We start from the raw sequence: 26,837 nt of genomic DNA, 5'->3' as shown, positions 1-26,837 counted from the left end.
TAGAGGAAGTGGAAAGGGTGGGGGAGGAAGGGATCGAAAGTAGAAGCAATGAGGGCTGAAGTGGAGCAAATTATATCCCATGTATGTGCGATTATGTAAAAATGAACCCCAGGACTATGCATAATTATAACGCACTAACAGAAACATTTTAAAAATTAACCACAGCTTTCCCAAATGTTTCAAAGGCCTACAGGTTCCAGTTAACCTGGGTCAGTACACTAGAACAAGTAAAAAGGTTTTATATGTTTGTGGAAAATGCTTTCCCATCCCCTTTCAATGACACATTGATTTGAGCAGTGACTTTTAAAATCATTGGAGAGGCTGCTCCTGGGGCCATCGTCTTAAGCATTCACATGTCCAGCTTCAGAGAATACTAAGAATGACAAACTGCTTTGAGAGCTTCATCTTCATCCACTCTTAAAAAGTTTTATTCTCTGGCAATCCATCAGCCCCAGCACCTCAAATTGGCAAACGTTATTGAAGTCCAACTTTTCATTCTAATTCTTATTGAAATTAGAGTTATTCTGACTAAGAATCTAATCAGAATAAATCCCTCTAGACAGAAAAATAATCAAAATAAACTCAAACCTCTCTGGAGAATAGCTTTTATTCTCAAACTATTTTTGGACACAAAATGCAACAATACATTGCTTTAGATAGAGCAAGCCATTTACTTGCTAAATTACACATCAGTGTTGAGGTGGTTAGGCAGCATTAGAGAGGGTAAGCAAAAAAGATTTTTGTTTTTGAAACCAGTGCTTAAAAACCTGCTGATCACTGCTCCTGCATTATGTTTGTGTTTAACAGGGAGAGCCTGGTGCAATGGGGTTGCCAGGACTAGAAGGATTTCCAGGTGTAAAGGTAAGCACAGAAGTTAGAAATGTGTTCATTCAACATTCAAAAATGTTTACTGATGATAACCTACTTTTATACCAGAAACTCTTTTAGATTTGGGGAGATGTAAGAGAACAAAACAAAAACTCATGTTCTCATGGAATGTATGTTCTAGTAAAGTGTTGGATACAGAAACTAAAGGATAAACACCATTGTCAAGTGCTGTGGAAAAGGAAAAAGTGGACCAACCTAAGGAAGCTCTAGAATGCTTGAAAAGTGGGGTTGGAGTTTGTGATTGAATAGTGTGTCTCAGAGGCAAGATCTGAGCAAAGACTTGAGGAAGCAAAGGAGAGGTAGCCAAGTCCCTCAAGTATAAAGGAAGAATGTTCAAGGACTAAGAGTATGTAGCTCAGTGGTAGAGTACTTGCCTAGCATGTGAAAGGCCCTAGATTAGATCCTCAGCACCAAGCAAGAAAAGAAAGTTCCAGAAAGAGGAAACAGAAGGTCTAAAGGCTCTAAGACATGAAATTCCCTGCTACATTCAAAGAGATCAGGAGAGTGGTAGAAGATGAGGTCAGAGAGGTGGGGGCAGAAGTAAGGAGTGGATTGATTCATCATGTAGAGCAGTGATAAAGTGTGGCCACTAGAGGACCAGTGCCAGTCTGCAGACTCTTGGTTGTGGGTTTATTGCCAATTAAGTACAGAAATTTAAAGTAAGCCTATAAAACGTGTCTAATAATGTCTAAAATTATCTAGCAAACATGTGATCGATGGATTTATCCTGGGAACTATGATGTATTAGAAAATAATAAACCACTCCTTCACCTAGGTAGTTTGAGAAGCATTAATAAAGACACTTCTATCAGGACTTTATCTTTCACCCTGAGTAAAATGTAGAGCTTTTGGTGGTTTCTGAGAATGACAGAACCTGCAGTTGAGGACTGTGGGGGAAACAGGGAAGCCAGGTAGGAATTGATGTCAGCTCAGGTGAGAGCAGAATCAGTGGAGGTGGTGAGAAATGTCTGGATTCCAGATGTATTTTGAAGTAAGAGCCAACAGGATTTTCTGATTGATTAGCTGTGAGTAGGAGCAAATAAAGAGGAATCAAGAAATAATCCATATGTCATAGCCTGAGTAAACTGGTATGATGGGAAGATTATCCACTGAAATGGGAAAGCTATAAGCAGAACCCACTTGAAGTGGTTGAGGACAACTGGGAGTTTAATTTTAGACATGAGGTCAAATGTGAAGATGCCTACTAGTCAGCAAAGCAGAGGTAAAACAGAGAGCTCCTGGATGTCCTCATTCTAAAAGTAGAACCTATCCCTGTCCAGCTTGATACCAAACAAGCTGACTTTTCTGACTAGCACAATATAGCTAAATCTACATATGTCTATCACATGGCTTTCGTTTCTATAAATTGTCAACCACCACATCTGCTGATGGGCAGCCAAAACTGGCTAGCCAGTTAACAGAGTATTGAGTACACAATATGATACAGTATGGAGTGTGGAAAAGAAAGTTTAAGTGGAGATATAAAGCTGACTGTTCCAAAAATACTATCTTAATGCCAGGAGACTGAATAATATCACCAAGAGAATGACATATTTTTTGAAAAAGAGAAGAGATCAAGAACTAAACCTTGAAGTTCTCTAACATTAAAAGGTTCCAGAAAAATAGAAGAATGAGGAATGGAGACTAAGAGGTGATGGAGAGACAGGAGGAAAAATTGTTCTGGAAGCGAAAAGAAAATAGTCAAGGAGAAAGAGTCACCTGTCTCAAATACTGCAGATAGATCAAGTAGGAAGGTCAAGATTTGTCTTCTGGATCTAGCAATGTAGAGGTCACAGATGTCCTTGACCAGAGAAATCATGGTAGAAGCAAATGCTGGATTTTAATGGATTTAAGAGAATGATTAAATAGAGAGACAGTTAGTACAATACAAACAATGCTCAAGGAGCTTTGCTGCAAAGGAAAGCAAATGGGCCAGAGGATTCCAGAGGAAGTAGGGTCAGGATTTATTATATGAATTTTAAAGACTACAAAAATACTAGAATACTTGTATGCTAAAGGAATGATCCAGTAGAAAGGTGGACAACAGGGCCAATGATATAGGACCAAGGGATGAGAATTGCTGGAATAACATCTTTAAATAGCTAAGAGGGAAGGGGACCTAGTACATAAATGGAGAGGTTAGTTAATATCTATGGTAACAGGTGGGAAAGCAGCATACAGGAAGGCAGGTGCTGATGTGTGGGAAGATATATTGGTTGGAGTCTATATATAAAAATATTTTTTCCAATTGCTTAAATTTTCTCAGAGATGGAAGAAGCAAGATCAAATATGAGAGTAAAATAGGGAAAAGAGGTTGGAGATTTAAAGGGAAAACCCACTAGGGGGAAAGAAGGGGAGGGAGGAGAAAGTGATTCAGAGACCACAGAAGTGTGATGACTGGGCAGCCCCAGGGGCCCTACTGAGGTTCCTGTATATGAAGTGAAGTGAGGCCAAGTAATTGAGATTATGTACTTCTTCAGCCATTGGGTAGAGAAGTTGGATTTAGATAGTGTTCTGGTTTTGAAAAATGAGTAGTAGCAACAAGAATAGAATAAGAAAGTTAATGGTATACAAGAGAGAGGTTATGCAAATGACCATGGAGTTTAAACTAGGCAAAGGCCATTCATGGAGTGAAGGACAATGAAAAATTTGTACCATTAATGGGTTATAGGTCTGGGGTTTAGGGTACTCAGGGCAGTGAGTTATGATAGAAAATGGTGGCCCAAAGTTGGAATGAATGAAATTAAGGATCTAGAGGGGTGCGGACATTTTTATTGGCAAGGTCTTCAAATGTATCTATGAGAATATGAAGCAAGATTACTAGAGAGTGATTCAAAGAAATGAGAAATTGGAACATTGGAAGAGGAGTCCTCTTAACATTAATCTTTATCACATGTACAATATTTCAACAAATGGAAGTTCTAGTGTATTCAAGGGTGAAAAATTCATATTTTAAAGGAAATAGACTGAAACTTACAATTTTGCCTATTAAAATTTTTAGCTACATAATAATTGTACATATTTAGGTATACAATGTTTTCATATACATATACAGTATATAATGATCAAATTAGAGTTATTAGCAAATCCATCATCTCAAACACTTATTATTTCTCTGTGGTAAGAACATTCAAAATCTAGTCTTCTAGAGATTTTGAAATATACAAAACATTGTTAACCATAGCCATCCTGCATTTTACAATGGAACACCAGAACTTATTTGTATCTGATTATGTGTTTGTATTCATTACACAGCCTCTCCCCATTTCTCCACCACCCCTTCTATCCTTAGTCTCTGGAAATCACTGTTCTATTATCTACTTCTAGTAGATCCACTTTTTAAGATATGGGTGAGATTGTGATGCATTTATTTTTCTTTTAGTTTCTTCTTTTTGACTGTAGCTATGCTGTATATGTTAAAGACATTACTTCTATCTAAACATAGGTTAGAATTTTTAATGTTAGTTCATCTTTTCCTTTCATTTAATAATATTATAAATATAATCAAATAACAATCACGTAACAAATGGTTGTGTTTTGCTTTTATACACAAAATGACATTTTCATTTCAACCAATTACTAATACATCTTTTAGCTCTTATGGTTCACATTGTTTTAGTTTTATATAGAGACAGGAATCAAACTTTTTAAAGGAAATCGCCCAATTATTAGCTTTATTTGTTGAATCATATATCCCTTTCTTAATTAACATCCTATTATAAATGCTGGTCTATTTCTGAGATTTATATTGTATTACATCAATGTACTGCTTAATTTTATGTCAGTATCTCACATCGCAATTATTATAGCTTAATGTTTAAATATTGGTATTGCTAGTATTTAAGGTTTTTATTTTATGTATTATTTCAAGTGAGCTCTAATATCTTTTGATCAAACTATAATGTTGTAAGAAATTGCATTCAGTTTATATGTTAGTTTGGATAGCAATGACACCTTTATAACATTGTCTTACCCTTCAGGAACAAAGCAAATTTCTTTATTTAATTGGGTCTTCTTTTATGTCCCTAAGTGAAGTTATAAAGTTTTAAAAATATAGGTTCGGCCCAGTGAAATTGCCATTTTATTATCCCATATATAACCATTAGTATTCTTAGCATTGTCAGCTATATCTGAAAACCACATTGCCTCTTGAAAAAGAGTTGAGTCACTGTTTTTCAGACAATTAAAGGGATCTTTCGATCCATCAAATGAAACTACAAATCCTTACTTCCAGATCTTTTTATTCTAACCCTATATCCAATGAGACAAGTGTAGGAAAAGCTTTTAAGAAGGTACTTGATGGGCCTAATCTTTCAAGTAATAGTAATGGGTTTTTTTTAATACATGCAATATACTGACAACTTTTAACTGTATATATGGAATCCTATTGAATCCTATTTTCTTTGGTTTTATGGGGGTGTGCTATAACATGTGAAATTGGATCATCATTTTGTTGTTTTCCTGTTCACCCTCTAAATTCATGCCAGCTAATATTGATAGCATTTATGAGATCTAAAGAAAAGCCTTACCAAATCCAAATTATTTGAGCATTTTTATGATTTTATAGATATCATTTTAAATAGCATTTTTTACTTTAATCCTTACAGGGAGATAGAGGCCCAGCAGGTCCTCCAGGAATAGCTGGAACATCGGTGAGTTATTATGATCTTACATTATTTTTGTAGGTTCTTATTTTCTCCACAATAAATTTATAGCCAGGGATCAAGAAGGACTGGGGAAGCACACCATAACTATGGCATTAGGTTCCTGGAACCTCTGGTTTAAATAATAGAACCCTTTCCCAATCCAAGAACGCTCCATTCATTTTCTTCCTGTATTTTTCTTTCCTAAGTCACTTTTATTGGGGTGGTATAGGTGGGTGGAAGGGAAACCCAGTTAACTGACTACATTTGACATATGAGCACAGATAAAAATTGTATTTTGTTTCTCTATTCTTGTCATATTTCAAGGTTTCTCAATCTTCAAAAGGCAGAGTTCTCAGCCCAGGCCTGTGCTTCAAATTCTTTCTATTAAGCTGCAATCTTCCTGTATTATCCCTTAGCCCAGTGTTATTAGCAGAGCTTTATCGCTGCTAATGTTTCCTCATAAACTAGCCCTTCAGTCCTCTCAATCATTTTTGTTGCTCTCTAGTGTCAAATGTTTTAATCTCATCAAGGTCTTTTCAAATGAATAGGAAGTGCTCCAGGAAAGGTTGAAATCATTTCTGTGAGCCCTCGGGATCATTCTGATCTTCATTCATGATGCTCTAATTAAAATTTTGTGGTCACGCTTTATGAATAAGAGGCCATTTATCCTCTTGCTAGGTGCCCCTGCAGGGCAGGTCCGGTGTAGTGGTATAGAAAGTCAATGAAAACCGTTTGAAAGAGGAACATGGGAAGAAAGAAAGAAAGTACTACTTTCACCACCTACCAAAGCACCAGTCACTGTGCTTCATCCATTTAACTGATAAAACACTAAGTAAAGCCCTATCTATAATCTATATCTTTATAGAAAAATGACATCCCCTATTTTACTTGTCCAGATCACATAAATATCTGTATAATTGTAAAAGTAACATTAAAGTATTTCCTTTAGCAAACATTTGATTAAAAAAAAAAAAAAAAAAAGGAAGATTCTTCTTGAAAGTCAACTTCACAGTACCATTCTCTCCTCACTCCCTTCCTTACCACCATTCCTAGACTGTTTCTGGAATTGCCTCTTATATTCACATTCTGTTTTTGCTTCCATGTAATATAATTAAGCTTAATTTTCTATTTTATTCATATGGGTATAACTACAAATTACTTTTTGCTATGGCCTTAAATTAAGTATATATTCAAAGAAAAATTACTGACCACCAGTGAAAGTCTTTACAATACCTGTGATCATCTCCAAAGCCAAGAAGAAAAAAAAAGGAATTCCAAAGATATATAGCATGCTTTAAATGAGAGAAAAAAAAGGAATTCCAAAGATATATAGCATGTTTTAAGTGCCTGCCACATATTTGACTACCTAAGATCTGACACACTTAGTTTAAAATTAGCTTTCATATCTCAATTAAAATCACTAATGATTAGAAAAATATTAAGGTGTAAAAATTTTACACTGAAAATATGCAACTGTATAATTAAAGATGTGCTTTTGTTTTAATTGGAACTTGCTATGGCTCTGAAAAGTTAAAAGGCTCTTAACAGTGGTGACTATTAAATTATTAATGTACTCAGTGCCAGTGAATTGTATACTTAAAAATGATTAAAATGGTAAATTTTGTATTATCTATATTTGAATGCTATAAAAATTCAAAGATGATTATTATAGCTGAAACAGGGATGGGGTCTGCGCACTTGAACATATATCGTCACTCAGCTGAGATGCAAACAACCCATACTGCTCTTTCTTGAACAGTCCAGTCTATGTCTGCCAATATTGTCAGGGTTGTCTAAGGGCTTCTCCACAGCTTCTCTCTTTACCTTCTCCCAAGATGGCACATGAGTAAACAGAAGGAAATGTCTATGTGTTGGCCATGGGTAGGGCCATCTGATCAGCTGGGCCATGTTTTCCCAAGGTTCCCTGAGTTCTCTGCTGGTGACCTATGGAACAGCTTCTGTCTTCCACCAATGTCCCCAATTCTTTTTTCTCATATCTTGAGGCATCAGCACCTTATAACCCCATGTCCTACACCAAGACATTTGTCTTCTCAGCTCTAACCTATCCCACTTGGGCCCACAGGAACTTTAGGAGTTCCTGTGGAAGCCAAAAATGTGCCCCCAGACATTGTGTCTTTCTAACTTTACCACTCTGCCATTTCTGTACTGTAAGGAGTCTCTCCCAGAATTCTAGACAGGAAGAAAAAGATTCTTCCTTTTCATATGCCCCAGAACTTACTGGGATTTCCCATCTCTCAGCCCCACACCTACATCCCATCTTGTCTGTTTTCCCAACCATGTTAGGTGCAAGGGGTAGAAAGTAGTTCCTTCAAGAGCAATACCATAGGCCTGGGATGGACACTTTGGCACTTCTCAGGAGAAGAGTGTCCTCCCCATGGTCTCCCTATCTTCACAGTGTCCATCCTCCATACCACAGTAGATTGAAGCAATCTTTCCCCGCCCCCATTTCAACAGAAACATGGATTTTCAAAACAAGCCAGTGCTTTTTTTTTAAAGCTGTCCTACTATGAACAGAAAAACTTTCTTGTGAAATTGAAAGCCTGGGAGACTTCTTTGACCTTCTTTGCTCTTCCTCTCTATAAAGATGAGCTGCTGGGGGGGGGTGGGGGGGAAGCATAAGGGGGATTTCCAATAATGAGGATACATTGGTTAAACATTTTCAAAAGCATTCTGTCCTTCCACCCCTCCGTACACAAATGTACGGAGAACAGTGCTCCAATCTACAGTAGAGTCTGCAGAATGCCCTGGACTCTGTCCTTTTAGGAATGCCATTTTAACTTCAAGACCTACTGCCCTGGTAGCACTTGAAAGTCATGGTGAAGCACATGGCATCATTCAGTAGCTTGGCTCCTAACACATCTCTGACTTGTTTTATCAGGGGAAGCCAGGTACCCCAGGGCCTCCAGGAGTTCCAGGGGAGCCAGTGAGTTGCCACTTTTATCATATTTGTACTTTTTTGTATTTGCAAGCTGTTTTAAAGCATTTATTGGCAATTAATTTTTCTTCTCTGGACACATTTATAGGGTGAGAGGGGACCTATTGGAGATATTGGTTTCCCTGGACCAGAAGGACCCTCTGGAAAGCCAGTAAGTGTTTTCTTTTACTATTTAAAATTTGCCATTTAGAGAAGTGTTCCAAGCATTACCTCTTTACCCATCTCCTCCGAAATTGTGAGATTTGAATAAACAGTTTTAAAGAAGGTAGGTTCTACACATGGATCTGGAGGGGCCTAAGTGGGGATTCTCAATGAGTTTCCTAGCTCTCTATATGATATTTTTACATCTCAGTGATGAAAAAGGTCAGACGTTTGTTTTAAGTGCATGGAAAGTTCTCATTATTTCTTTAGTCTAAAATCCACAGAGTGAAGAAATAAATAAAATGGCCTGTCATTTACTAAATTACAAAGAAACCAAAGACTCACAGATATAATATCTGCATGTGAAGACTAAAGTAGAAGCTATTTTCTCAAATTCCCTCCTTTAAAATATAAGCCTTGTTCTCACACTTTCATAAATGACTGCTGCTGAATATATCATTCCCTCATGTCCTACAAGAGCTCTTAACTACTGATATATAGTATTGATGCAACATTGCAAAAAAGCATTCCTATTCAACATATATTTGTCTAGTCCCTATTGTTTGCTAAGGATGCACAGGGTCATGAGAGAGAAGATAGAAGATGAACCAGATATGCCCACTCTCAGAGTTATTCTTCATGGAAGGTCATTGCCCCTTTTGCTTACTTATTTGCTGTAGTCTGTGTGGGAAAGGGAACTCAGGAGAAGGGGAAGATTGAAGGTGAATTAGCAAGCATCACAAGGCTCACGAAGCTAGTTCAATACCTCTGTGAAACATCAGGATTGGTGTATTCCTTGACACCATATTCCCTAAGGCAATATTATAAATGGAAAGTATATGCAATTTAGAGAGAAGATTTGAGTCTGAACTATGACCCATTTGAGTCTGAACTATGATTCATTATCGTGAATCAGTTAAGTGACATGACATATGGGAGGATTCCCAGTGCCTGGCTGTGGGAAGTGCTCAGTAAATATTGATTATATTCCCTGCTCTTCACCACCCCTTACCCAGTCCTCATTCCTAACCCCTATCTTGTAAAATCTTGCTATTGGGTCCCCAGAGGATTATACAAAAAATAATTTTTCATTCAACAAATAATCCTTGAACACCTGCTACACGCTGAGCACAGTTCTGGGTGCTGACAGCCCATGGGGTTTGTCTTCTAGTGTAAGAACAAAGTCAACAAATATACACCCACGTTTGCAGGTAGAAGAATAGCTAGAGTGAAGCACTACAGTATGATTTAAATCAGGTGGTCAGAGATAGCTTGCATTTTGAGCATTAAAGAGATCAAGTCATGAAGAAGTTGGAGAAAACATCGTTTCAGGCAAAAGAAATGGCTAGTATAGAAGTGAGTGGGGTGAGGTCAAGGAATAGCAAATGGCATGAAGTCAAGATGAACTGAGAGAGAAGAATGGGGGATACACTGAGGGAGAGGTAAGCAGTGGCCAGCCCACAAGGAATTCTAAGCATTGGAATGGAGTTTGACTTTCATCTGAGAAATGATGGAAACCTTTTGGAACTTTTGTAGCAGGGAAAAAAATTCAGATTACACTTTAATACTCTGTTTGTATGAAGATTAGACTGTAAGAATCACATCCATGAGAAATAAGGGTGGTAGAAATCAGCTGGTCATGGTTAGGGCGAGTTAGGAGGTTCACTAAAGGGACAGCTGACAAGACTTGCTGTTAGGCTGAAAGTGAAATGTGAGGGACACACCAGTCAAAGCTGTGGTTTGGAATCTGAGCAACCATATGAAAGTAGTGTCATTTGGCAAAATGGGGAAGACTGGAGATAGTATAGGTTTGGAAATAGAACCAAGAGTTCTCCATTTTGGACACATTCATATTGAAGCACTAAAAGATAGTGGAAATGTCAAGTATGCTGGGGATATATGCATCCAGAATTAATGAAGAGATCAGGATTAGAAAGATTTGGGTATTTAAACCTGGGCCTGGATAAAATGGAGTCACTGTGGAAATGTAGGGAAGAAGGCACTTAGAATATTAAAAAGGTCCAGCAAAGAAGACCGGGAGGTACAGCCAATGAGATGTGAAGAAAACCAGACAAATGGAGTTTCATTGGTGTCAAGTGAACTAAGTGTTTTAGTTAAGGAGTGATAACATACAAATAAGTTATACAATAGCTGAAAATTTTCCACTGGATTTAAAGATGTGGAGGTCACTGATGGGAGAGATTACAGCATGTTAGTATCTTGATAAGAAAGGGTCAGTTGAGAGGAGAAAATTTTCATGACACATTAAGTAAGTTGTCTGTCCTCTCCCACTGCTTAAAGGTGAAAATTCATTTTAACTAGGAAGACTGTCATTCATCCTTAGCTGTGAAGGGTGGAGGTAGCACTACAGAAGTTGGGGTACAAGGTTGATGGAACAAGCTGGTAAAGAGAAGGTGAAGGAGTTCTCTCATGTGTATTGTCCCAGTGAAAGAATTGAGGTCATCTGATAGGTATGAGGAGTAGAGCAGTAATGCTAGAGGTTTGAAGAAACAGGAAAATACATGAAAGAGTACTTTTGGAGAGAAGGAAAAGGAATCAAATTGGGAAATAGAAGAATAACATGGCAACAGAGTGACTGCTTGCAATCTGCCATCACATACTTAGAACATGTGAGCTAAGAGACACAGTTTTCTTCAGCCAATCACTGCTCAGAGGCAGGTGTGGGGCCAGCACAAAATTGGTCACACCCAGGTATAGGGTTCTGGCAGACAAGTGAGGCAAGGAGAGAGGCAAATACCCATAAGTTAAAAAAAAAAACAAAAAATATTAATTTCCAAAGCAGGACTCTTGTACTCTTTATATACAAAGGGGTACACCCATGATAGTCTTGGATAAATTACTTGAGGGGGAAAAAAAGGACAGACTTATTTCTTTTCCTATATTATTACCAAAAGCATGAGTTACATTTTTACAGTAGATCTATCTTCTTTTATTCAAGTGACAATTGTTTCTTTTGCTTCCTCTCCTTAATGAGCTTTATCTTTGTTGCTTGTGTACCTGAATGTAATAAATTCTTTGAACCATGCTCTTCAGGTAATCTGTTCTTAGTTAAAGCACTGTAGATAATTCCCAAGATATTTCAGAGAGGTTGAGAGGCTGCAGTTGGGTTATCAACTGTGACAGATATCAGCGTAATTTACAGCAGGGAAGACCTGCAGCTGTCTGCAGTTCCATCCTCACAGAATCCATCCCAGCACAATAAAAGTCTCTCAGGCTTTTCAGAGGAGCATTCCCATGCAATCGCCTGCTGGCCAAGAAATCATGTTCCTCACCTTGATCGCTCTCTCTTCAAATCAAATCTCCAAAACACATCTGCTTGTTGGGCCCTGGGTATTTGATTTGACCCGGAGTACTTTTCCTCCTCATATCTACCTCCTGGCCAATAGTTCTCCCAGTCCTATAAATCTCCGAGCAGGCCTAGGCTTTATTACCACTTCCCAAACTGCCTTTTAAAGTTTAGCAAACTTCCAGTTTTCTAATAAAAAGTCACTACTTAATAGTCTCAAAAAACATGGTTACAGATTTCTAGCTTTCCTTTCATATTTTCTAGCTGAAGAATAACAATGTTCTGTGGCTGACAACTTATTTCATAGTAGGATCAGACTCTGGCCATGTTGTAAAATTCCCTCGTTAGTAACTGAGATGGTTACTAAGAGACTCTCTCTGCTGGAAATTTTGTTAGAAGGTAACAAAAATTCTGTGCCCCAGCCACCTAGTGTTGTGGGGCACCTTCTTATCTCCCAGAATGCACCTAAACAGGAAAATAAGTGTGGAAAGAACCTTTGGCTACTACTATGGGGAGCTGTGTTTTATCTTGCAGAATCCTTAGTTCTAAGTCCATTCCTCATTTTACAAGTGAAGCATCTGATGCTACTGAGGTTGATGGAACTAGTAAATGACAGGGTCAGAATTTGAACTCAGAGCTGTCTGTTGATTTGTTTTTCTATTTTACCACATTGACTCAGCAAGCTCTAACAAGTATAATTAAGAAACTGTCCTTGAATCTTTACCCTTTTGTTGTGTTTATGTCTGTTATTGAAAGATTAGAAGTATTGATCATTTTTGTCTTGATAGGGAATAAATGGAAAAGATGGATTACCAGGTGCTCAGGTATGTGAAATGCCAGGTAAAATTAAAATTCTCTAATATGTAAGTGCATCCAGAATATCTACCAACATTTTAGTCAATCAGATTGATTAAGAATCTCGGCAAATAGTGACTTTAATGTTGACATCTGTTTTTCAGGGCATCATGGGTAAACCTGGAGACCGAGGCCCCAAAGGAGAACGGGTATGTATATTACTATTGTGATTGCTGTTCAAACTAATTATAACTGTACCATCATGTTAATTACACAATTATGCACATAGATACCTCCAAATCTCCCAATATGAAAAAGTCTAGGTGTATATGACCCAAGATCTCTATTAGGTATAAAACATGATAAAAACCCCAGAAACAGGTCACATGGAAGGTACACCTGCCACTTTGGCCTTTATACATACCTAATTCTACTTTGCTATTCTGTTTGGAAAGCTTTGCCCACCTATTGTCCTACACACATATGCCTACTCTAACCATTGCCCATGATTCCTTTTACCTAGAGGGGGTTTTCTCAACCTCAGCACTGTGAGTATTTGGGGGCAAATAAGTGATGTTGCTGGCTGTCCTGTGTACTGAAGAATGCTCAGCAGCATCCCTGGCCTCTACCTGCTAGATGCAATAGCACCACTATCCCTCTAATTGTGGCCACTCTTAGTGTCTTCAGACCTCACTACATACCTCCTGGGAACCAAAACTGCCCTGATTAGTATCCCTCTCGGTCAGGGGTTCTCAGGAGAATAAGGAAGATGGTGCGAGGAAGTAGAGAAATAGAAAGGGGAAGTGCATTTGTAAGGAAGTTGTAGTAATGCCATTTATGTGATTTGCTTTTATGTAAACCATTTGGGTTGCTGCTAATGTTATTGAAACATGACACTCTTTTCTTTACTAAACCTGGATGTATTCTAGTAGGACTGGCATTGTGCCACTACTGCCAGTTACTTGAGCATTACCATGCGTCGTTCTATGTAGGGATGCTATTATGCACAAGTGTGGCACATGTTTGTGTACTGTTGTCTAGTTTACTAATTTTAAAAAATCATGTTAATTTGGGGCTGGGGATGTGGCTCAAGCAGTAGCGTGCTCGCCTGGCATGCGTGCGGCCTGGGTTCGATCCTCAGCACCACATACAAATAAAGATGTTGTGTCCACCAAAAACTAAAAAATAAATATTAAACAAGTTCTCTCTCTCTCTCTCACTCTTTAAAAATCATGTTAATTAAAAGAAATATGAACAAAATATCAATTTAAAAAGAAAGTTTGCCTTGTCTCCTTACACAGAGAAACACTGGTACTTTGGACATATTTCCATTTCTCACCCTTATACATAATACACTTACACATAGTACACATATTTATGTATACCAATATAAACAAATAGTGTTCTGAAAAATATGTGTTTTATAAATTATTTTCATCTACCAATATATAATGACTGTCCTTGTCTGTAAATATAAATCTACATCTACATTTTAATGGCTTTATGTTTGACTTTTTGGATATGCCTTATTTCACTTAACTAGTCCCCTTCTTCTGCAGTTTTTTTATTTTTATTTTTAAGTTATCTCAGGAATTTCTCCCAGCATATGCTGGGTTGATATATCTGTACAGATACATTTTTATAACTAAGATACAGTAGCACTGATATTAGATCCATCCATTTTCTCTTTGTATATGGATTCTCTCTTCACATCCTGTGATCACAAAAGGTCTCTATAATTGTTCATTTATTTTTACTCTTTAAAACCAAGATAACACATTTTGTCCTTCTGCAAAATAATTACAAATGAAAGATTAATGTGATGAAATTCTGGGAAGCACAAGCACCAGTCCATCACATTTGGTGTGGACATCACCTCCTAGAATTGTGCAACTAAATGTTTGAAAATCTGTAACTGAAGCACCCACTGTGTGTGCACTCTCTCCCTCTTTTGCATATACTAGTGGACATGTTGCAGCATAAAAGACAATATTAAAGAAACTTCAGGAACATCTAATATGATCTCATTCCTAATTTTTTCTGACATCTTCAAGAAATTCTCTTGTAGTTCATTTATGCCATTGAGTAAACTATCTCAGTGACAACTCTCCTCCAGGCACCTGCTTCAAACCTTTACAATGGCTTTCTCATCTCTCACCTTCATGAGTTGTATATATTTAGGACACAGTGAATACATGTGCATGCACGCACACAAACAGGTAAGACACGAGCACAGAAGACAAACTCAAAGAGTCTAATAAAGGCCAAATATGAGAGCACAGGAAGAGCAAAAAAAATGAAAGTTCACAATGTAGACGAGGTTTTGAGTGTCCTGAAGATTTTTTACATGGAGGATCTCTGATGAGATCCCACTGGCAATCTTCCTTTATTATTTTGAAGGAGATCCAGGCCTGAAGTGACTACTGATATTGACTTTTCTGAAATTCCATCATTCTAGACAGGCAACTGAGTACAAATGTTTTCATCAATAACGATTATATCTTTAGTGCTTACAAGGTGCCAGACATTGTTCTCAGCACTCTACTTGGGTTAATTCATGTATTTCCCAACAATGCCCTACCTAGTAGATCCTATTAATATCCGTATAAGAAAGGAAGCTTAAGTGACAAAGCTTAAGTCACTTATCCATGGTCCCTCAGTGAATAAATGCCACTATGAATCCAAAAATTTTATTCTTAGCCACAGCTAAAGAGGTTCTAGAAAGGATCATTCTTTTCTTTCCCCTCCTTCCAACAGGGTGACCAGGGAATCCCAGGAGACAGAGGTCCACAAGGTGAACGAGGAAAACCAGGCCTTACAGGCATGAAAGGAGCTATAGGTCCTATGGGGCCACCAGGAAACAAGGGCTCCATGGGATCCCCTGGCCACCAAGGCCCTCCAGGATCCCCAGGAATCCCTGGCTCTCCGGTAAGTAGTGCTGAGCCCTTCAGGAGCTCCCAGCTTTATCAACCATATACCTCATTTATAATGAGAGCAATGATAATGCTTTTTAAAATATGTAAAATACACTTAAGCTGGTTTCTATTGTTTTTTAATTTCTGTGCCAGATCCTCTAAGCCTTGCTGTGTATCACCTCACTTGATCTTCACAACCCATCTGAGAGGAGTGTCTTTCCATTCCACTTTTTTTAAAATTGTTTTTTAGTTGTCAATAGACATTTATTTATTTATTTGTGATGCTGAAAATCTAACTCAGTGATCACACATACTAGGCAAGCACTCTACCAACTGAGCTACAAACCCAGCCTTCCATTCCACTTTTATAAAGGAACTTTTATAATTAGGACTCACTAATTAAAGAGAAGAGTTGAAGCCATGCTCCAGTCTGAAAGTCTCACTGCATAGTGATTTCCCATGGATCTTCCAAGTCGCTCATCTAACTATATATTCCATTATAATGTTTGTTCATGTCCATATCTGAAACATACATAGAAAGCAATGGAGATGATTCCCTATGTCACAATATCTAATCTACATTACATTGTACAGGATATATTTATTGCCCAGAATACCTTAAGATAATAACCAAATATAAAGAATAGTAATACTTTAAAATTCTAGTCATTGTGAAAAATAACTCCCTTTTAAAATTACCAAGATTTTATAGCAAAACTTTATAAGTGTTAGATTCATTATCAAATGCATGCAAAACACCATTGGACAAGGGGTTAAAAATTTAACGGACACAATTTACCTACTTTATTAGATCTCAATGACATTTTCCATTAGGAAAATTGCTTGATACATTTAATGCTTATTACATGTAAATTATAGAATTGTCATGAAGTGGGAAAAATTTAATGTCTTATTTCATGGATAAAATATTTTATAAAGAGTAATCCAGGGCTGGGATTGTGGCTCAGAGGTAGAGTGCTCGCCTAGCATGCATGAGGCCCTGGGTTCAATCCTCAGCACCACATAAAGTAAAATAAAGACATTATGTCCACATATAACTAGAAACATAAATATTAAAAAAAAGATTAATCCAGCATACCTTAAGTTCTCTTCCAGCTTCTCTTTATGGATACTGTAATATCAGACAAGGACTCTTGCCTGTGTCAAGGGATTGGTTGGAAATTGAATTGTGATTGAGATTTGAACATCAAGATAATGCTGTTTAGGTTAACTTTATAAAATGAAGTATCAGGAACTTTCCTAATTGTATGAAGCTATGTCTCTCCAGTAATAGAAAATATGTTAATATCACTAGACACCATTCTAGTTCACAGCTTTTAAAGCAATTATGCACTTCAACTTATTCTCAGCATTTGATCAGAAGATATTTATTATCCAGTACAATTGCCAAAAGCATTTTTGCTTGGAAAATGTATCTCTACAAAAGTTAAGTGTGCATGCCAACCCAAAATTTCTATTCTTAATTCATTTTTTCTGTGTTCTATTTTAATAGACTCATCTTTTTTCTTCTTTAGGCTGATGCAGTTTCATTTGAAGAAATAAAGAAGTACATTAATCAAGAGGTCCAAAGGATTTTTGAAGGTTAGGTTTACTTTATAACATTTCTAAATTTTCACTGATTCCCACCTCTATGAAGAATCCCAAGTAACATTCTTGAGAAATAGCAGCAAGATGATTCTAACGGGCAGCCTACTTTATGGTGGAGCAGCTCTGATAGAAAATTCTTCCTTGTACTCAGTTAAATTTGCCTCCCTGAAATATCCTGTCATTGCACTGGTTGGTAAGACAACACAGGTATATTATCCTCTAATCATATGACATCCTTTGGGGTATTATTCAATGTCCCTCATGCTCTTCATTTTTCTCTTTTATGGAGAAAATGTGTCTCGCTCGTCCACTTGTTATGCTAGGGTTTAAGTTGCCCTCATTGCCAGAAATATTTTGTCAAGGCAGATTAGTCTTTTGATCTAGATCAGGGTCAGAACACTGTGCCTACCAGTCACTCCCACCTGCATCTATCTGTGTATGGCCCACAGCTAAGCATGATTTTTTTCTCCCACATTTTAAAAGTTTTAAAAATCAAAAGAATCTCTCATGATATGTGAAAATGATCCAAAATTGAAATTTGTCTCTATAAATAAGGTGTCATTGGAACATGGCCATATTTATTTCTTTATTTTCGCTGGCTATTTTCATACTATAGGGGCAGAATTGAGTAGTTGTGCAGATCATAAAGCCAAACAAAAAATTAAATATTTAATATTTGGCTCTTTGCAGAGAAAGTTTTATGACCCTTGCTCTAGACACTAATTTAGCCCAAGATAGTATAATATGGTTGCTTAGGGGAAAAAATGCTATTAACATTTTGAGTTAGATTAATATGATTGCTTAAGAAAAAAATGCTATTAACATTTTGAGTTAGATTAACTAATAACCCTAGATCTTCCTTATTCAATTTTTTAAAATTTAGTGGTTTCTCATTGTAGACTGTTTATTTTGAAAGACTAAGTACTTATGCTTGTTCAATATCTTATGCTTGCTCATATTAAATTTCAAATGATTCATGTTCAAGCCTTGTTCTAAACTAAAGGTATCTTTTAGAACACTCTTGCAGGGCAAGTAGGCCAACCCTCATAACTGTGTCCTATCTAAATTTTATAAACATGTCATCATTCTAGTTGTTAATAGAATTAAAAGATCAAGAGTCAAGGATTAAGCTTTTCTAAATGCCATTGGATTCTTTCTGCCCAATAGCAAATCATCTATTTATCTATTGTTTGATAGTCTGACTTCATATAGTTGTCCTAAAATCCATTCTACATTTTTTTTGTCTATTCACAGGGATATCACATGATTTTGTGAAATGATTTGCTAAAAATCAATGTCACTCAAGATTAATAAAGTGAAAATTATTTGTCTTCTGCAAATAAATCCACTTTGGATCTCCTGGTTCCTACTTCCACTGCTAATCATTATAAGCCAAAAATAGGTTGAATTTTGTAAGGAGTAAGATAATATATGCCAAGTCCATCTTCAATTTTTTTGCTCCAAACATGGAATCAGCTATTCTACAAGGATCCCTGATTATTTTTAATTATAATTAGCATTAGAGACTGAAGGCTCATTGTTTGGGTGCACATTATCTTGTTTCACAGGAGAACTAGAGATAGAGTGGGGTCACACTGTGACTTTTAGCCACTTCAGTAATAGAACAGAAAAAAATAAGAGATAGGGCAGCATTGTAGCAAGATAAATAAAATATCCACCATCTACCACCCCAGCTCCAAAGCAGGGCAAGGGAAAGTGCACAAAGATAAGGGTCAAAGAATCCCAGAAAACTCTAAGCTCAAATACTGACAATCCTGAACAATTGAAAGTTTCGTGGCCCTTTGCAGACTTATAGCTTAAATAGATAAAGGGCCTAAAATGAGCAGAGTAATCTGACTTTAGAAAAGAATTCACTTCATCTCCAGGGAGATCCCCAGGGTGCAGTAGCCAGGAGCCATCCTGAGAGGGACTGTCTGAATTTAGACTACTTTAAGGGACAGAAGCTTCTATATGTTCCCATCTTTGGGACCCCATTGACATTCCTACACTGCTCAGCAGGTGGCTGCCTCATGAGCCAGATCTGGCTGGGTGGAGTGACCTGACAGAGACTCACTGAAAGGGCTGTACAGTAGAGTCAGAGCCACCCACAAGGACTAGGGGATCCAGGAACCTGCCCTGTGAGACCTGGGCTGTTGCTAGTCATACATGGTTCCTGATAGCACCTACCAGGAACAAGATGGCTGCCTTGCACAGTTCCCACAAACACTCCCACCCCTACTTCTGTACAAAGTAGGGGGCAACTGGGTTTCTACCACTCTCCCACCCACAGGGAGGTGCTGAGGCAGTTTTAGGCAACACCGCCACAAACCCAGCCCCTGAGGCAACCAGCCTAAAAGTCCAGAGAGTAACTCCCCAGCAATGGCCATATTCCACCCTCCTTGGCTCCTGTGAGCATCTCAATTGAGAGGAATTTACCCTTACATGACCAGTCCCATTCAATACCTGGTGGGCAATACAGTTGAAAGAAATCAGGGGGTGGGGGGAAATATCCAGCCATTTCCTACCCTTGGGCTATGCAGCCCAAGAAGTTTCAGAGAAAAAAAAAAGTCCCTGGTACCAACCACATTCTGCTCTTGCAAGCACTTCAGCTAAGTGCATTTTTGTGCAGTGACCCCATCCTGCTCAATCCCTGTATTCACAATTGCAAAAAACTCAGAGGAGACTACACCTACACAGGTCCCCTGCTTTGCTCATCCCCATACATTGTCTGATCATGCACGGCTGACAAGACAGTGTGAGTGCCACATAAAGGGTTCTGCAATTCCTGCCTGTAGCCATGAAGGACCTGGGCCCCAAATAGTGTCTAATCAGAGGACAAGAACCTCAGGCTCCTCATCACTACAGGAGCAACCAATACCAGAGACTCTTTCATATAAAAGGGCCAATATCAACAGTGCCTGAGAAAATTGATTACCTAATAGAGGCCACTACTCCCATTGCAGGGGTAACCACACAGGGTACACCCATATACTTTCTACACTACATCTGCCTCAACTTCTAGAATATCCTCACCCTTGCATAACCCATAGAAATAGTGGCTCTCTCCAATTCCAATACAGTATGTGCTATTCTCAAACTCACTAAACACAGACAATGAAGCTGCAGGAAGAATACACTGTATTATCCAGCTGGAAATAAACATAATATTGCATAACAAACTGATACCCCAAGACATATCCATATCTTTCATAGACAGTCACTTGTTAAGAAGATCATCTTGGGGCTGGGGTTATGGCTTGGTGGTGAAGTGCTTGCCTGGCATATGTGAGGCACTGGGTTAGATCCTCAGCACCACATAAAAATAAATAAATGGAATAGAAGTGTTGTGTCCATTTACAATTTAAAAAAAATAATGTCATCTCATGAAAGTGGTAAATATCCATTTCATCAGCTCTGCAATTCTCAATATAGAAACACAAGAAATATGGGGGAATGGGTAATATGACATCCTAAAGATCATAACTCTCTAGTAACAGATTCCATAAATATCAAAGTAGATAACATGACTGAAAATTAATTCAAAAGAAATTTTTAAAAGCTCAATGAGGTCTAAGAGAATACAAAGAATGAAAAATTAGGAAGACATGCAATTAGAAAGACAATGCAGGGCATCAGTGAGAGATTCAGCAAAGAAATTAAGAAAGAACCCATCATAAATCTTGAAAATAAAGAGCTCTATAAGTTTGATAAATTCATCTGGAAGCCTCAACAATAGGCTAGATCAACTGGACAAAAGAATCAGAGGTTGAAGACAGGTCTTTTGAAATATCACATTCATACTGAAATAAAGAAAATAAAAATGAAAGGAGTATGGGACATAATTAAAAGATCAAACTTCTATATCATCAGCATATACGAAAGAGAAAAAAAGATTAAGGGCATAGAAAATCTATTCAATAAAATAATAGCAAAAAGCTTCCCTAATCTTGACAGGCATAGACATCCAGGTATAAGACCCATATAACCCCCAATAGACATGACCAGAAATGATCCTCCCCAGAATGTACCATAGTCAAACTATCAAAAGTACAGGACAACCAGGGACAGTGGCACACACCTGGAATCCCATAAATCCAAGAGGCTGAGGCAAGAGGATCACAAGTTGGAGGTCAGCCTAGCAACTTGGTGAGACCCTGTCTCAAAATAAAAAGGGATGGGGTTTATAGCTCAGTGGTAAACTAGCCCAGGTTCAATCTCTAGTACTGCCCCCCACCCCCCACACACAAAAAAAGTACAAGACAAAGAATTTTTAAATCTCCAACCGTGCCAAGTCACATTTAAATGTAAACCCACTAGACTAACAGCCTATAGGCCAGGAGGACATGTAATATTATTTTAAATTCTGAGAGAAAAACAACTGCCAACAAAAATTACATCCAGCAAGGCTTTTTTGTTCAGAATTGGATAAGTATAGACCTACCAAGATAAACAAAAACTAAGAGATTTATGACCGCAAGACTAGCCTTTGTAGATGCTCAAAGAAATCTTAAACACAGTAGTGAAAGAAAAATAACTCCCATCATAATAGCATGTAAAAATATAAATCTCGCCAGAATAGATATACAATAATAGAAAAGAATGAAATATTATCAATAAAGTATACCATCAAACCACAAAGATGAAAGAGGAAGACTCAGAAAGAATATTAAAAACAACCAGAAGGAAAACAAAATGACAAGTACAAGTCCATACGTTTCATTAATAACTCTGAATGTAGATGGTCTTAATTCTTAAGTTAAAAGATACAACCAGGCACGGTGGCGCACACCTGTAATCCCAATGGCTTGGGAGGATGAGAAGGAGGATCGCAAGTTCAAAGCCAGCCTCAGCAAAATACGAGGCGCTAAACAACTCTGTCTCTAAATAAAATACAAAAAATAGGACTGGGGATGTGGCTCAGTGATCGAGTGCCCCCAAGTTCAGTCCCCGGTACACACACACACACACACACACACACACACAGATATGGACTGACTGAATGGATCAAAAGACAAGAACCAACAATATGCTGTCTATAAGAAATTCACATTGGTAAGGACACACAGAGACTGAAAGTGAAAGGATGGAAAATGCTATTCCAAGCAAATGAAATTTGGAAAAAAAAAAAAAGTAGCATACTTATATCTGACAAATAGGCTTTAAACAAAAACAGTAAGAAAAGACAAAATAGGGTTACTAATCATCAAGGGATCAATTCATCAAGATATTACTATTATAAGTTTATATACATTGATTTATAAAATTCCGTGCTCCATTATTCAAACACTATTAGACCGAAAGGGAGAGATAGGCCCCAGTGCAATAATAGTTGGGGATTTCAGTACCCCACTTTGACCAATCAATAGGTCATCTAGACCAGGTTTAAAAAAAAAAAACAGTTAAACTACTTTATAGATCAAGTAGACTTAACAGATATTTACAGAACATTCCACCCAATACCTGCAGAATACACATTCCTTTCATCAGTGCATGGAATTTTCTCTGCAGTAGAACAAAGACACAAAACAATTCTAATAATTGAAATTATAGCCTATATTTTTTCTGATCACAATGGAATAAAAATCAACAACAAGAGAAACTTTAAAAATTATTCAAATAGATGGATACTGAACAAAACACTTTTGAATAGTGTATCATTAAAAAAGAAGAAAATTTTAAAATTCCTTGAGACAAATTAAAATGAAAACAATATACAGAAACCTATAGGAAACAATGAAACCAGTATAAATGGAAGTTCATAATAATGAGTGTTTACATTTAAAAAAATACAAAAATATAAAACAACATAATGATGCATCTCAGGATCTTAGAGGAACAAGAATAATCTGTATATAAAATTAGAAGAAATAATAAAGATCAAGCAGAAATAAATGAAATAGAGTTTAAAAGAACAACACACATAAAAAAATCAATGGAGAGCTGGTTATTTGAAAGTTAAACAAAATTGATAAGCTTTTATCTAAACTAACCAAATAAAGAAGACCCAAATAAAACTAGAGATGAAAAAGAATACATTACAATTTACACTACAGAAATTCAAAGGGTCATAAGGAATTATTTTGAGAAAAATATATGCTAACAAGTTGGGAAAACTTAGAAGAAATGGAGAAATTTCTGGATATACATGACCTAACAAAATGGAACAAAGAATATTTTAAAAACTGAACAGACCATTAAAAATTACTGAGATTGAATTCATAATAAAAAGTCTCCCAACAAAGAAAATTCCAGGACTGAATGGCTTCACTGCTGGATTTTATGAACTTAAGAAGTAACTCTGATACTTCTCAAACTATTCTGTAGGATTGAAAGGGAGGGGACACTTCTAGATTCTATGTGCCCAACTTTATTCTGTTACCAAAACCTGACAAAAGAAGAAGAGAGAGGTGTAGACCAATATGATGAATATAAATGCAAAAATCTTCAACAAAACACTAGCAAATTGAATAGTACATCAAAAAGATTATTCACCATGATCAAGTTGGTTTCACTCTAGGGCTACAAGAATGGTTCAACATATGCAAAACAAACACAGTATAGCATAAATACAAGGATTAAAAGAAAAATCACATGATCATCTCAATATGTGGAGAAAAGACCTTTGATAGCATTCAATATCATTTTATGATAAAAGCCCTGAATAAATTAGATATAAAGGATCATACCTCAACATAATAAAGGTTATATATGACAAACCCATATCCAACAACATACTGAATGGGGTAAAACTGAAAGAATTTCCTCTAAGATCAGGAGCAAGACACTGTGTCCACTTTGCCACTCTTATTCAATATGGTACTAGAAAGTTTAGCCACAGCAATTACACAAGAAATAAAAGGCATATAAATAGGAAAGTCAGACACATTTTCCCTGATGAGATTCCACACATAGAAAAGCCCAAAGCCAAAAGACTATTAGAACTGATAGAAAATTAAGGCAGTAAGATACAAAACTCGGTATTTTTTTATATCAATAATAAACTCCAGAAGGAAAAGAGGAAAACAGTCCCACTCACAATAACCACAAAAATAAATAAAATAATGAGGAGTAAACTTAACTAAGGAAGTAAAAGACCTCTCTGTTGTAAATTACAAAAATAATTGAAATTAAAATGTGAAAAGAATTTCCCCAGGTCCCCATGTTCATGAATTGGAAGAATTCATATTGTTAAAATATCTATAATACCCAAAGACCTACATATTCAAAGCAACTACTATCAAAATACCAATGTCATTTTTCAAAGAGAATTCTTCAAAAAGGATCCTCAAATTCATATGGAAGAACAAAAGATCCCAAATAACCAAAGCAATCTTGAGCAAAACTAGAAAAGCTAGATGCATCACAATAACCAATTTCAAGATATACTTCAAAACTATAGTAACAACCACCAAAAAAAACCAGCATGGTATTATCATTAAAAACAGACACATAAACCAATGGAAAATAATAGAGAATATAGAAATAAATCCGTGCATCTACATCCAACTGAGTTTTGACAAAGGTGCTAAAACACATTGGGAAAAGGCCTGCTTGGTAAAATTGGACAGTCACATTCCAAAGACTGAAGTATGACCCCTGACTCTCACTCCATACAAAAAGCAACTTGAAACGCAAGACCTGAAACTACTAAAGGGAAGCGTAAGGGAAACATTTCAAGATATCGGTACAGGTAATGAGTCTCTGATGGGTTTCCAAAAGCACAGGAAAAAAAAAAAAGCAAAAAATTGACAGATGCAATTACATCAAACTAAAAATCTTCTGCCAGGAAAGGAAACAACAGAGTGAAGAGAACCTACAGAATGGGAGAAAGTACCTGCCAGCTAGTCATCATTAGAGAGTTAATATCCAGGATTTATAAAGAATTTAAAGACACAAGTAATCCAATTTAAAAATGAGTAAATTACCTAACAGATACTTCTCAAATGAAATAAAAATGGCCAATAACATGAAAAAATGCTCAACCATTAACCACCAGGGAAATGCAATCAAAACTACAGTGACATACCATCTCACCCCAGTTATAATGGCTATTATCAAAAACAAAAGAGCTGGTGGAGAATATGGAGAAAAATGAACACTTTTATACTGCTGGTGGGAGTATAAATTAGTACAGCCATTAGGTAAAATAGTATGGAGGTTCCTAAAAAGCTAAAAATATAACTGCCATATGATCTAGCTATTTCACTCCAGGGTATATATTCAAAGGACATAAAGTCAGCATACAGAACAGATACCTGCATACTCAATGTTTATTGGGGCATTCAAAAAGAGTTAAGATATGGAATCAGGTAAGATATCCATCAACAGATGAATGAATAAATATAATATATATGTATACCATATATATGATATATATGTAGGTGTGTGTATGCAATGGAGCCATAAAGAATAAAATTCAGGGGGCTGGAGTTGTGGCTCAACGGTAGAGCGTTTGCCTAGGACGTGCGAGGCCCTGGGTTTGATCCTCATCACCACATAATAAATAAATAAAATAAAGGTATTGTGACAAGCTACAACTAAAAAATAAGTATTTTTTTAAAAAAGAATAAAATTCAGCCATGAAGAATAAAATTCTGTCATTTGTAGAAAAATGGATGGAACTGGAAGACATTATATTAAAATAAGGCAGACAAAGGAAAATGAGCCACAGCTCCCCTTCCTGCTCCCCCTCTTCCTCTCCCTCTCTGGAAGGGAGAACTGGAACTGGAAGAGGAAGGATGAGAGGTTTGAAGGGCAGATGGATATAATCAATCCAGACAGCATTCACACCTTTAATGGACCTCCACCATTAAAAGGATAATGCCAGCAATTATGTTTTGGAATTTCAATCTAAATTTCCCCTTTCACTCCTTATTTCCATGGGCTCTAATATCATTAATTATCTTTTATCTCAGGAAACTTTGTTGTTGCACTTCAATTTCTTAAAAGCCTTTAGATAAAGTCTTATTTAATAGCTCAGTAATTAGTTCAACTTTTTATGGTCATCATTATACAAAGTACATTTATAAAGACTTGAATTGGGTGTCAACATACCTTATATATAAACAGGGATATGAAAAATTGTAGAATATATGTGTAATAAGAATTGTAATGCAAAAAATGTACATGTATAATGGCATAAATTGGCGTGAACATACTTTATATACAGAGATACAAAAAATTTGCTCTATATGTGTAATAAGAATTGTAATGCAAAAAAAAAGAAAAGAAAATTAACATTGTGATAAAATTTAAAAAAAATTAGTTCAACTGTTTGAAGGCTGATGAAGAATGTCAGAAAATATAACCAAGTGAAATAGGAAAAAAAAATGATGTGTGGATATAGGGGAGATGTTCATTCTGTAAGTTCAGCAGACACTGGATAAAAAGCATGGGCTCTGGCAGCCTGTCCTGCAGCAAAGACAACACTGGCACTTCCCCTAGGGAAGGCCCACACTGCCATTCCCAAGCCATTCTGCACTTTACTCCTATTGACAGCTGTTGGTCTCCTGAAAAGGCAGGTCAGGAGAACTGAGCCACTCTTCATCTCTCCTTGGGCAAGCTCACCAGCTTGCACTGTC

The 26,837-nt window shown here is 36.9% G+C and overlaps 1 protein-coding gene across 1 annotated transcript in view; it reads left to right on the top strand.

Annotated features, from left to right (window-relative positions):
- Col19a1 (collagen type XIX alpha 1 chain) overlaps positions 1 to 26,837 on the top strand; it is a 312,219-nt gene that overhangs the window by 271,210 nt on the left and 14,172 nt on the right. Inside the window, exons 40-47 of the mRNA XM_027928313.2 lie at positions 808 to 861; positions 5,496 to 5,540; positions 8,434 to 8,478; positions 8,579 to 8,641; positions 12,727 to 12,762; positions 12,898 to 12,942; positions 15,491 to 15,661; positions 17,184 to 17,250. Of these exons, the coding sequence (XP_027784114.2) occupies positions 808 to 861; positions 5,496 to 5,540; positions 8,434 to 8,478; positions 8,579 to 8,641; positions 12,727 to 12,762; positions 12,898 to 12,942; positions 15,491 to 15,661; positions 17,184 to 17,250 (526 nt within the window). The remainder of the gene's footprint in view (positions 1 to 807; positions 862 to 5,495; positions 5,541 to 8,433; positions 8,479 to 8,578; positions 8,642 to 12,726; positions 12,763 to 12,897; positions 12,943 to 15,490; positions 15,662 to 17,183; positions 17,251 to 26,837) is intronic.

The sequence above is a fragment of the Marmota flaviventris genome, chromosome 6 (genome assembly GCF_047511675.1).
Source record: "Marmota flaviventris isolate mMarFla1 chromosome 6, mMarFla1.hap1, whole genome shotgun sequence".
NCBI classification, from domain to species: domain Eukaryota; kingdom Metazoa; phylum Chordata; class Mammalia; order Rodentia; family Sciuridae; genus Marmota; species Marmota flaviventris.
The sequence above is the reverse complement of the archived record's forward strand: the minus strand, read 5'-3'. Positions and strand labels throughout refer to the sequence as shown.